The sequence below is a fragment of the Pteropus medius genome, unplaced genomic scaffold (genome assembly GCF_902729225.1).
Source record: "Pteropus medius unplaced genomic scaffold, Ma_sr-lr_union100, whole genome shotgun sequence".
Taxonomy (NCBI): domain Eukaryota; kingdom Metazoa; phylum Chordata; class Mammalia; order Chiroptera; family Pteropodidae; genus Pteropus; species Pteropus medius.
Genome location: NW_024354500.1, coordinates 7,501,167 through 7,514,206, shown reverse-complemented (window position 1 = coordinate 7,514,206; position 13,040 = coordinate 7,501,167). Strand labels below are relative to the sequence as shown.

The following is a 13,040-nucleotide window of genomic DNA, read 5'->3' as shown; positions in this document are numbered from 1 at the left end:
TTAACACTAGTTATCTCTAGAGAGTAGGATTTCAGGGTCAAAAAGGCCTTTTGCTTTTTACAATTATGTTACTTTTGTAATTAAAAGAAGAAAAGAGGAAGTTATTTTCCTCACAAGAATGCTGTCAGAATAAGTAAATACTTCTTGGAGGGGGAGAAAAGTCTAAAATTAAATTCAAGATATTACCTTTATAGTATTTCTGAATACAGTTTTAAGACAGGTGTATAAAAGCATAAATATTTCTTTGGTCCCTTATTCTGCTCTATGCCAGCATGATTTCAACATGATTGACTGTCCATATACATATATCACCTTACACAGGGAACATGCTCTATCATAGCATTCTATCTGCTATTGTTCACGAAAGACTGTAACTGGGTCCATCCATTACTACTCTTTCCAATCAAAGATAGATACCATAGATGTGGATCCACATGCCCAGGACAAACTGGCAGCAAATGTAAAACTGAAGCCAAGAAATTAACCCAATACAATCCAAATGAACGTAGGTAATTATTCTTTCCCTCCTGGGATTATAATCATTAGCTAAAATTCTGTAAGTCAGTTAACAAATACTTGAATGGCTCAAGAAAGGATGAGTAGGCAATACTGCAAAGTAGAAAAAGATACATGGGCTTTGGAGGCAGCCAACTTAGGACTGAATTCCAACTCCGCCACTTTCTAGCAAGGGGACCTGGGGCAAGTTATTTAACATCTCTGAACTTCAATCTCTTAATCTGTAAAATGGGAATAACACCTAATCTCTGATTGTTGGAGACAATGTCTGTAATATCCCAGAGCACTTGTTGTGGTAGTCCTCATTACTAATTAAAGGCATCTTCCACAAAATTTGCATGCCATGGTTGAGAGGAATGTATGTGAAAGGGACTTGGCAAGGACCAGGGAGAGGGGAGAACCAAGAGAGAAAGGAGAAACAAACTAAAAGAAAAAGTGAAGAACTAAAAGAAACAAAATATAAAACTAAGGTATGATCAGAATTTAAAAATAAGGTTACACTCTCGAGAGAACACTACGGGGGAAATCACCTCATAATGCAGTATATTAACCATCTGAAACTATCTACAAAGCTACAGAGGAAGAAATTTGGGAACATAAGCTTTAGTCGAGGTTAAGAAATGGCAAGTTAGGAAAACTAGATGACTTTTTAAAAATAGAACTTTGAAACCTAATGAACTAATATATCAGAATAGAGAAAGCATCAACAGATCAGAGTGTTCTCACAGAGTCCTGACAAAGAATTTGCCAAAGGGTAAAAAATGTGTTCAAGGACTCTAGATGCAAAAAAAGCAATGAACAAAAAATAACAGCAACAAAATGATAATTATGTGAGGTAAAGGATTTGTTAAATAACCTTTTTGTGGTAAACATTTCACAATATATATCTCAATCAAACTGCCATATTGTGTACTTTAAACTTACATTCATATGTCAATTATATCTCAACAAAGAGGGGGAGAAGGTGACAGTAATAAATAACTGGCATAAGCAAGGAAAAAAAGATATGTCTTGTTAAGACTATCGTCATACCTCATAGAAACTCCATATAGGTAGGCAGCTGGGACTCAGAAAGAGGTATGAACCCAGAAATGAATGTCATAAGGACCCTAAGGAGCTTGCCTGGGTTCCTCTTCTCCAGTCTTTTTTTCTGGACTTTAATCCCCATCCCATTTCTCTTCATTCTTCCTCCACAATCTGTCATAGCACAAAAACCTAATTTCTAAGACAATAACACGCTCGTTTTTCTTTAACGATTTTCCTTGATCTTCTTAAATGTCTGGCTGACACTTCTATTAACATATTGTATCCAACTGTTTCCAAGTACAAGAACCCATTATATTGACTTTCTAATCCCCGTGATGTGGCCTACAGCTTAAAAGAGAGGACTTCTATATTTATCTTCTAAATGAATAACTGCAATGCAATCTAAATATATTAAGTATATTCCTAATACATTATATTTCATCTACGGAGGAAATTTAGGGCACACACAAATTAATCAGCCACATTTATTAAAACTAAAAATCAAAATACCATTCCACATCATTATCTATACTTGATTTTACATTAGGCATTGACTCATCTATACATGGCTTTTTTTTTGTCTTGTTTTTAAGTTACTCTATCGCGGGCACCTTTGTAAGATGCATTATATCATTTTGAAATAAGGTGGAGGCATAAATAAAATGTAAAATAAAATATACTGCCTTGAAAAAATGAAAAGGAGAAAAAGGAGCATGATTCACATTCATATAACAAAATTTTATGCTGATGGGAGACCAAATGTAAATAATCCATCATTTTAATGATTCTCAAACACAATCCAGAAGCACTCTACCATAAAGGCTTAAGAGAAGTGAGGGTTCAAGTTACTCACATGTTAATCCTACAAAGTAAGTACAAGACAGTCACCAGACTTGTAAAATAGTACCACAGTCAAGTACACCTAAATGATTAAAGCACTGAGTGAGGCTACAATCTCAATCCTCAATCAACCCACAGCATATGTTCCTGATTACCACATATGATGGTGATCTTTGCTTTGTGTATCTTCTAGTTCCATTAAACTGGGCCCCTCTTTTTTCCTCCCCTTTTAGAAAAGCTCATACAAATTACGATTTTCTACCAAGCCTTCACTTCTTATTTCCTTATTTAAGGACCACGTTGGCGATCATACTTCCAAGAAAGCCAAGTGTATTGACTGTGTTGATGAAGACTAGTAAGAGATGAATACAAGAGATGTTCCTATTAGTACAACGAATAACATTATTCGTGTTTAAAGTTCTTTATCTTCTCAATTAAAAAACCCCTGATACTCATTTTCCTGCCTCTTTTGGCTATTTCATACAAACCATATTTTGCTATCAATTTAAAAGAGAAAACAGGTAGAGTGGCACATGTCTGTAATTCAGAGCCTGAGGCAGGAGACTTGTTTGAGCCTAGGAGTTCTGGGCTGTAGTGTGTTATGCAGATCATGTATCTGCACTGAGTTCGCCATCAATATGGTGACTTCCTAGAAACGGGAATCACCAGGTTGCCTGAAGTGTAAACTGGCCCAGGCTAGAAACAGAGAGGGTCAAAACAGAAATACATTAGAATCTAGCTAACACAACTTCTTATCATACTGATTTGGACAGACTTACAGAAAGCTAAAAAGGATACTAGAGCTCTTCCAACACACTCCCTTTAGCTACTCCAGCAAGCAACAAATGTGATCCACCTGAAGTGGATGCTGTAAGAGCCTCAGCTAAAACTCATATAAATCTGCCTTATATGTATGTCTTGACAGATAACGTAATCCTTGAGGACAGTGGACATATCTTGGCCATTTTTCCACACCTGTCTTAATGGCAAAACTTAAAAAACCTAGCAAATGGTCACTGAACTGAGCTAGATAAATAGATTCTGCTGTGACTATTTTTATAAAAGAGCACCACTTATCTCTTTTCTTTCTGTATTTCCCCTCTTCCATTCTTCTCAGCTTAGACGCCTCTTTACTTCCCAAGAGAGAGCAGGTTCTATCACCACAAAGAGAAAAGTGAAGAATAAAACTGTCACTCACGGGAGGACATCAGGATGGTTACTGATGAGTCTGCTCATTGACACACACAGCCGTTCATGCAGATCGTGGTTTACTTGGCCTCCCGCTTTAATGGCTTCAGCGTTCCTTTCCAGCAAATCCAACAAGATAGGACGCAGCTGGCGACTAACCAGCATAGTATAGTCCTTATCCAGAAGTAACTGTGCTAAGGTACTCAGGATACACTGGCGATCTTGAGGTGTCCACACCTGAGAGAAAGCCAAACAAAAGACCCATGTAAGTAATATTCATTTGCACTGCTGCAAAGAGCTCTGTCTTGGAATCAAAATATCCAACTTCCAAACTTCATAAGTGAGTTTATCTTATAAAACACAGTGTTTTATTTAAAAAAAAAAAAAGTAAGTTTTTTTTTTTGCAATAGAGGATAAGAGTTAACTTAATGTAAAGGCTGTTACAAATAAGTGTCAAGTCACTGGGGTTTGAGGTAAAGACTGATACCTCAATTCCATGTAAAATGCTACATAGCTTCTCTGAAAAATAATGTATGTTTTGGGGTCTCAACACTCTCCAGAGAATCCAGCGTTTCCCCCAGCTCCTTTGTTCTTGAAGGAAAATATAGGAATTAAATGAAAAATAAAACAAAATAAAAAACTGCAGTAAGTATGCAAAACTGCCCACTCTCTTGAGGAAAGGAGATAAATTCCTGGAAATGAGTGAGGATATCCCTATAAAGGGTTCAACCACAAATAAATAAAAGAGATGCAGAATACACAACTAAACTTTGATATGCAAGATGAAATAGATCACAAAATTCTAGTGCCTAGGCTCAGACTGTCCATTGGGTTTAGACTGTCCATAAGCATAACAGGGAAAATTGAAGTGTAAAAGGTCTCATACTGCTAGTGTTATATGCAGGTCTGTGTAACCCCTGCTGCTAGACAATATGACAGCAGGTTTAAATTCCCTAAGGAGCATATCCTCTGACCCAGCATGTCCAATGCTACAAATTTAGCCTAAGGAGTTTCACATCAAATAGTTATCTATAAGAGTGCAGCTTGAACATAATCTAAATACCATATGCAAAACATTACATTTTTTCCCAAAGTAATCACTCTGAAAAGAAGAGGCCACCTTACACCAGAGCTCTTACAAAGTTTCCAAAATTACAGGGCATTCTCTCATAAAAACATCTAATTCTGAATAAAGCACTGATAGGGGAAGGATGTTATCTTGAAGCAATTTCTATCAATATTAGTTCTGCTGTTTATAGGGCACCACCCAAAGGATTTAACAAAAATGGAGGCAAGAAAATTTAACAGATTTGGTCATGATACACAGGGGCATGAATTTTCAACTGCTGAATGTGTCTATCATTAAGCCCTCTAAAGGCATCTTTTTAAAATATAAAAAATAAAAGTAATTCGGTAAGTGGTTACATTGTGAAGGAAAAAAACACGTCATCCACAAAATAAATGTCCTAGACATGTTATACAAATGGGCACTTGTAGGCTAGGGAAAAAACCCCCAAAGACAACATTTTTAATGGACTTTTTCTTCAAAAGGTAATCTAGAAAACTGTTTTTAGAGAAAATATTTAACTTTTTAAAAGTCAACTTTATTGAGATATAACTTACATATAATGAAATATGCCGATTTATATTTGGATGAGTTTTGACATGTGTACACACCATGTAACCACTACCCACTACCCTAATTAAAGTATCAAACCCAAAGTTCCCCAATGTTCCTTTGCAATCAACCCCTCACTCTAGGCAACCAACGATTTGATTTGATAACCAGAGTAGATTTGCTTATTCTAGAACTTTATAAAATTAAATCATACAGTATGTACTCTTTTCTGTCTAGCTTCTTCTGCTCAGTACAATGCTTTTGACAATCATTCATGTAGTTATCTGCTTCAGTAACTTATTCCACCTCATTACTGACTAGTTTTTCACTGAATGAATATACCAATTTGTTTATTCATTTACACAATGATGGATATTTTCACTGCTTCCAGCTATCATCTATAAACCTACTACCATGAACATTTATGTACAAGAGATTTATGAACATGTATTCATTACTCTTAATCTTCTTCATTACCTAAGTGTAAAATGCTGGGTCCTAGGGTAACTGTATGCTTCACTTGATAATAAATTTTAATTTAAACATTTTTGAAGAAATTGTTCAATGTTTAAAAAAAAAAAAACTCTTTAATGCAATTCCCATCAAATCCCATAAGCATTTTTAAAGAACTAGAACAAATCATCAGATTTGTATGGAAGTACAAAAGACCTCAAATAGCCAAAGCAATCCTTAGGGGGGAAAAAAAAAACAAGGCTGGAGGTATCACTCTGTTTGACTTCAAATTACACTACAAAGCAACAATAATCAAAATAGCATGGTACTGGCAGAAAACAGACACAGACCAAAGGAACAGAACTGAGAGTCCAGAAATAAACCCCCATATACGTGGGCAAATAATTTTTGACAAAGGAGCCAAAAACATACAATGGAGGAAAAAAGGTCTCTTTAATAAACAGTGCTGGGAAAATTGGAAAGCCACATGCAAAAGAATAAAACTAAACTGCTATCTGTCACTATACACCAAAATTAACTCAAAATGGATTAAAGACCTGAATATAAGACCTGAAACAATAAATTGCATAGGAGAAAACATAGGTAAAAAACTCATGAACCTTGGATTTGGAGAGGATTTCAGAATTTGACCTAAAAGCTAAGAAAAGTAAAAGCAAAAATAAATTAGGACTATATCAAACTAAAAAGCTTCTGCACAACAAAAGAAACCAAGAGGAAAAGGGATAACCATCTGAATGAGAGAAGATATTTACAAACGATGCCTCCAATAAGGGCCTAATGTCCAAAATATACAAAGAACTCATACAACTCAACAATAAAAAAATAAACAATCAAATTAAAAAATGGGCAAAGGACCTAAACAGACACTTTCCCCCTAGAAGACATACAAATGGCCAACAGACATATGAAAAGATGATCAATTTCACTATTAGGGAAATACAAAACAAAACTACAATGAGATCTCTCCTCATACCTGTTAGAATGGCTGTCATCAACAGGACAAGTAATAACAAGCGTTGGAGAGGTTGTGGGGAAAAAGGAACCCTCATATGCTGGTGGGAATGTAAATTGGTACATCCACTATTAAAAACAGTAGAGAGGTTCCTCGAAAAACTAAGAAGAGAATTACCATATGACACAGCAATCCCTCTTCTGGGTATTTGCCCAAAAAACTTGAAAACATTTATCTGTAAAGATATGGGTATCCCAATGTTCACAGCAGCATTATTCAAGTGACCAAGACATGGAAACAACCGAAGTGTCCTTTGATAAATAACTGGATAAAGAAGATGTGGTATACATACACAATGGAATATTACTCAGCCAAGATGAAATACTGCCATTTGAGACATGGATGGATCTTAAGATTATCATGCTAAGCAAAATAAGAGAAAAAGTTGAGAACCATATGATTTCACTCACATGTGGAATATAAAACTGAAAGCAACAAAGGTGACAAAGAGAGACTCATGGACACAGACAGTGGATTAGTGGTTACCACTAAGGAAGGGGGAGGGGAGGTAGGGATAAAAAGGGGTCAAATATATAGTGACAGAAGGAAATCTAACTTTGAGTGGTGAACACATAAATGCAATATATATATGATATATTATTGAAACCTAAATTTTATTAGTCAGTCACTCCAATAATTTTAATAAAAATAAAATAAAAACTGTTTTCTACAGTAGTTGTACCAGTTTACAGCCCACTAGCAATGTCTGAGAGCTGTAGTTGCTACATATCTTCAAAACAAATTATTGTCAGTCTTAATTTTAGCCATTCTAGTAGAGGTGAAATGGTATTTGCTTTTATTTGCATTTCTCTGAGGACCAAAGATGTCTGGAATTTTTTCAAGTGTTTAATGGCCATTTATTTATCTTCTTTTGTGATGTGTTTTTTCAAGTCTTTTACACACATTTAAATTGGACTGTTCACATATTAACTATGATGCTAGCTAGGTTTTTGTAGGTGCTCTGTATCAGCCTGAGGAAGTTTTGTTCTAGTTCTAGCTTGCTTTTGTTCTATTTCTACCTTGTTTTTGTCTATTTCTTGAGTGGACTTTGGTATTTTGTAATCTTCGAATGTTCCTTTCTTCTAAATTGTCTAATTTAGTGGCATAAAATTGTTCATATTAGTCATTTATCTTTTTATTCTTTTTAGAATCTATAATGGTGGCCTTCTTTCATTACTATCACTTTGAATTTTTCCCTTTTATTCTTGATCAGTCTTTTCAAAGAATCAACTTCTGGTTTCACTGGATTGCTCCATTTTCTATTTCATTAATTTGTCCATTTTCTATTTCATTAATTTCCACTCTTTATCTTCTCCCTTTGGGATTTAATTTACTCTTCTTTTTCTAATTTCTTAAACAGAAGCTTAAAAATTAGCACAATTTCCTAATATAAGAATTTAATGTTATAAATTTCCTTCTAAATGCTGTTTGAGCTGCATCTCACAAATTGCTTAAATTATCATTCAGTTCGAAATATTTTCTGATTCTCCCAGTGATTTTTGTCTTTAACCATCAGTTTTTTAATTGTTATTTAATTTCTAACATTTAGGGATTGTTCCAATATGTTTTGGGCTTTTTTCTCAAAGTTAATTCCACTGGGATCATTAAATATAACTTGCATAATTTCGATTATCCTAAATTTGCTGAGACTTGTTTAACGACCCTGCATGCATATGATCTAGCTTGGTGAATGTTCCAGATGTTCAGAACATGTATTCTGCAGTTACTGGGCACAGTACTCCATAAATGTTAACTAGGTCAGATCTGTTGACAGTGGTGTTCAGATCCTCTATATCCTTACTGATTTTTTTATATTTGTTTTATCAATTACTGAAGACAGTGTGTTAAAGTCTCCAACTATAGGTATGAATTTGCCAATTTTTCCTTTTCTGACAATTTTTGATTCATGTATTTTGATAGTTACTAGAGTTATACACATATGATGGATATTTTCACTGCTTCCAGCTATCATCTATAAACCTACTACCAGACTTTTCTTTAATTTTATACTACTGACATTTGTCACTGGGGCTATTCTATGTATTAAGATGTTTAGCCTCCCTTGCCTCTATGCACTAGAGAAAGTAGCACTCCCACCACCAGTTGTGACAACTAAAAATGTCTTCAAAATTGCCCCTAGTTGAGAACAACTGGGCTGGATTAAAAAAACTAAACAACAACAACAACACTTCAAACAAAATGGAAATAAGGTAGACGGAAAAGAAAAAAAATTAAAAACTAAAACAGCACATCATATATCATATTAGAAAGCTTGGATTTTGATTTTGATTCAGGAGACAATAGAGAACTTTAATGCAAAATGGTGAAAGATTCAGATTTATTTTATTAATGATAAATATACTAAATAACCAGAATAGGGAATCTATAAAGGAAAAAAGTAAGTTAATGGTTGCCTAGGGGAGGAGGGAGAGCACAGTAATGCAGGATGATAGCTAAAAGGTGTGGGGGCTTCCTTTTGAAGTAATAAAAATGTTCTAAATGGACTATAGTGACAACTGCACATATCTGTGAACACAGCAAAAACCATGTAATTATAATGTAAATGGATGAATGATATGGCATGTGAGTTATATCACAATAAAGCTGTTTTTAAAAAGTATTATTATGGCTCACATGTACCAATTAGTTACTATGTGCCAGGCATGTTTTAAGCTTCTCACATGCATTATATCTAGATCTCTCACAACACTTTTATTTATAGCAATAACAATAGCAACCATTTTTATAGATAGCACTTACTATACTCCAGGCATCTAATCCTCACAGCAATCTATAAAGTAGGTAATATTATCCCATTTTACAGATAAGAAAACTGAAAAATAAAAAAAAGAATTAAGGTCACAAAGCTAGCAGCAGAACCAGGAATCAATGTCACAGAATCTGGTTTCAGAGTCACTGCTTTTAACTATTCCCTGTAATTATTTAGCAGCTACCATGTGCAACATATCAAGAAACTGAGACCTAGGAGAGTTAAGTAACTTGTCCCCAAAGGCCCCAAAAGCAACTAAGTAAAAGAGAATGGATTTTTGGCCATTATTCAGTTTCAGAAAATAAGGATGTGTAATATTGTGATTTATATTTGGTCTTTGACCCCATCTCAGGCACAGAGCTCCTAAAACCCTTGGAATTTCCTGTGATGGAATCAATAAATGACAGTGTATTGTTATGTTAATGACGTTAATTAGACTGAGTTAAATTACCAACAGCCTAAGATTTACTCAACCATGCCTATGTAACAAAGTCTCCATAAAATCCTAAAAGGACATGGTTCAAAGAACTTCTAGGTTGGTGGGCACGTGGAGAGGTGAAGAGAGAGGCACAAAGACCATGGAAGCTCCAAACCCCTTCCCACGTACCTTGCCCTGTGCTTCTCCTCCATCTGGCAGTTCCTGAATTATATATATTTTTTATAATAAACCAGTGATTTAGTAAGTAAAATGTTTCTCTGAGTTCTGTGAGCTGCTCTGGCAAATTAATCAAAGCCAAGGAGGGGGCAGTTGAGACCTCAAATCCACAGGCAATCAGAAGCACAGGTGACAACCAGGTCTTGCAATCAGCATCTGAAGGTGGGGTGAAAGTGCAGTCTTGCACGACTGAGCCCTTAACCTGCAGGATCTGATGCTAGAAAGGGTCAGAAGTGAGTTAAATGGTAGGACATACAGCTGATGTCCGAGCACTGCTTGGTGTATTGGAAAAACCACACACTGGAATTAGAGTCAGAATTGTGGGTTAGTGGTCGTAGAAATGAAAAGGAAGGAATAAATTCAATACTGAGAAAGTAAAATCAGGAGGACTTGGCTATATGTGAAGGAAAAAGAGTAAAAAGAGTTGAGGACCCTGAACCAGGTCACACAGCAGGAGGTGAGCAGCAGGCAAGCGAGTGAAGCTTTTTCGGTAATTGCAGCTGCTCCCCAGAGCTACACCGCCTCAGCTTCAACTCAAATCATCAGGCATTAGACTCTCATAGGAGCACCAGTCCCTGGTGCCAAAAAGGCTGGAAACCACTTCCATAATACATAACTGGATAGAGACGGTGGGGTCACCAGCTGAGATAAAGAACATAGAAGGAAGCACAATTCTAAAAAATTCTTAATTCAGATTCCAAACTCAAATGAGAATCGATGTTTCAAAACTCTTTACTTTCCAATAAAAATCAGTGTTTCCAAAAATTGGAGAAAAATAAAATAGCAACGCAATCAACTCTTCTCTGAAAGGCTTGAAATTATTACTGAAAATAGGAAGGAACTGAAAGACGTCTCTGAGATAGGATAGAATTTAATGATCTGAGACAAAGAAAATTAAGAAGCAAAGAGGTCCCAATCACCTTAATTCGACTGAACTTTCTAGTAGCTTACGAGTCCAGTAGCATTACTATACGTCTCAGAATCTACATGAGTGATCCTCACATTACAGTATGTCAGAGTCTCTAAAACCTTATCTAATAAAGGCTACAAACTATTTCCCCACCCTACTTTCCAATACATAAACACCAATTTTGCATCCAGTTACAATGGTGTGCAATCATAAACTCCTTGTTGCTGGTCCATGATCCCTAGATTCAGAACCTCTGCTCTAAATTCTAAAGCTCATTTACTGAAAAATAACTCTAGCAACAATACATAATTCAGGAGCCTATCACAAGCTCCTGATTCTCTTTCCTTACTCTAGCCCACTAAAAATAGTTTTCTTTGTAGACCTCCCTATTTGTGTAGTGATTCCCTTCACTGAGGGCTCAAGGGCCAGAAACCCCAAGGATATTTTCCACTCCTCCTTCCTCTTTGCTTCACACCTTCAATTTTTTGTCACCAAGAGATAAGGCTCTTCATGTTACTGCCCTGTAGTTCCAGACCCAAAATACCACCTGTTACTTTTTAAGCAATGTTAGACAATGCATTTGTGACTGAATAAGTTCTAGACACTTATTCCAATTATTACTGGAGAAAGGAAAAATAAAATCTATTCTGAAGCAGCTCACAGATACTGGGGGTGGTGAAACATAAAATGAATTAAAATGCAAAGTGAAAAAACGTGTGATAAGAGTCCTTAACTCAGACGGGGGGTGGGGGAGGGCAACGAGAAAAGGCTCTTAAAAGGCCAAAGACCCACTTCGTAGAAACCTCTAATTCACCTTATAATTCCTATGGGTAGTACCATGCAGTTAGCACTGTCTTGAGTCTGTCTGTTGTTTTGTTTATGAACTATCTCCAAAAATAGATGTTAAATTCCCTGGGGGCAGAGACCATAACGGATTTGTCACCTCACAGAACCGCACTGTGCCTTAGGCACAGCAGGAAAGCAATCAATACTTGTCAATGCGCCGAGAAGGAACGAGGCAAAAAGAAAAACATTCACCCAAACAGGGGTGGCTAGACCCAGGACACTTAAGTAAAACTCATGGCAAAAGAGCTGACAAGCCACTTCAATTACAGAAAAATAAACTACATTTATCTACCAGAGGGGCCAGAGCGCTGCAGGAGGATAAGTCAGTGGAGAAAGGAAGGTTCCCAAAAATAAAAAACAAAAGGCTCTTTTCAACCTCTTCAAACACGCGCCGACGTCTCTGCCATGGGCCAGCCCCCAGGAGGGGGCCAGAGTGACAAGACACCGCTTCTCTCTCTCCTTAAAGCAGCGCGTACTGAGCAGGGCCGCGAGACACGCGCGAAGAGGGCGGCCGGGTCCGCGGAGCATTTTCCCTCGCGCTCCGGTTCTTACCTGCTTGGCCAAGAACCTGCCCAGCTCGCTGCGGCTCTTCTCGCTCTTGGCAGCGATTAACCGCAGCGGCGTGGCCGCTACCTCCAGCAAAAGGTGCTCCATGACCGCTGATCCTCTGCCCCCGGCGGCCACCAACGCTCCCTGCTTCACGCTCAGAGCCCTGTAGCAGCCGAGGTTCCGGAGTCCGAGGTGCCACCAACTACGCCCCTCCAGGAAGAGTGGCGGGCGCAGCTCCGCAAGTACCCGGAGAACGGCAGCACACGTGGGGGAGCACGCGGAGCTCTGCGTCATCAGTCCGCGACACCACAGCCACGGCCCCGCCCCCTCGGCAGCGCAAGCGCCAAGAGTCGTTTTTGCGCCAGTTGGTGCAGGCGAATGGAAGCCAAAGTTGAGTACTGGAGTCGGGTCCAGTTCCCGCAGTGATGGGAGGCTACGCGGGACTAGACGAGACAGAAGATTCTACCAAGTGAGAAGCGAGGCACCCCTTAGAGGTGTGTAATTTTCAGCCTGCTGTGCCTCCCTCGGCCTCAACATGCAAAAAGATCAGATATGAAAGAGAATCGGATTCGTCCATCCTGGACCCAGCAATTCTAGACCTCTAGCCTATGGAGATTGGTACACAAGGGTATGACT

At 37.6% G+C, this 13,040-nt stretch overlaps 1 protein-coding gene across 1 annotated transcript in view; it reads right to left on the bottom strand.

Annotated features, from left to right (window-relative positions):
• MDN1 (midasin AAA ATPase 1) overlaps positions 1-12,713 on the bottom strand; it is a 141,784-nt gene extending 129,071 nt beyond the window's left edge. Inside the window, 2 exon segments of the mRNA XM_039853068.1 lie at positions 3,581-3,807; positions 12,408-12,713. Of these exon segments, the coding sequence (XP_039709002.1) occupies positions 3,581-3,807; positions 12,408-12,698 (518 nt within the window). The 5' untranslated portion in view covers positions 12,699-12,713.
• Positions 12,714-13,040: the final 327 nt, after the last annotated feature.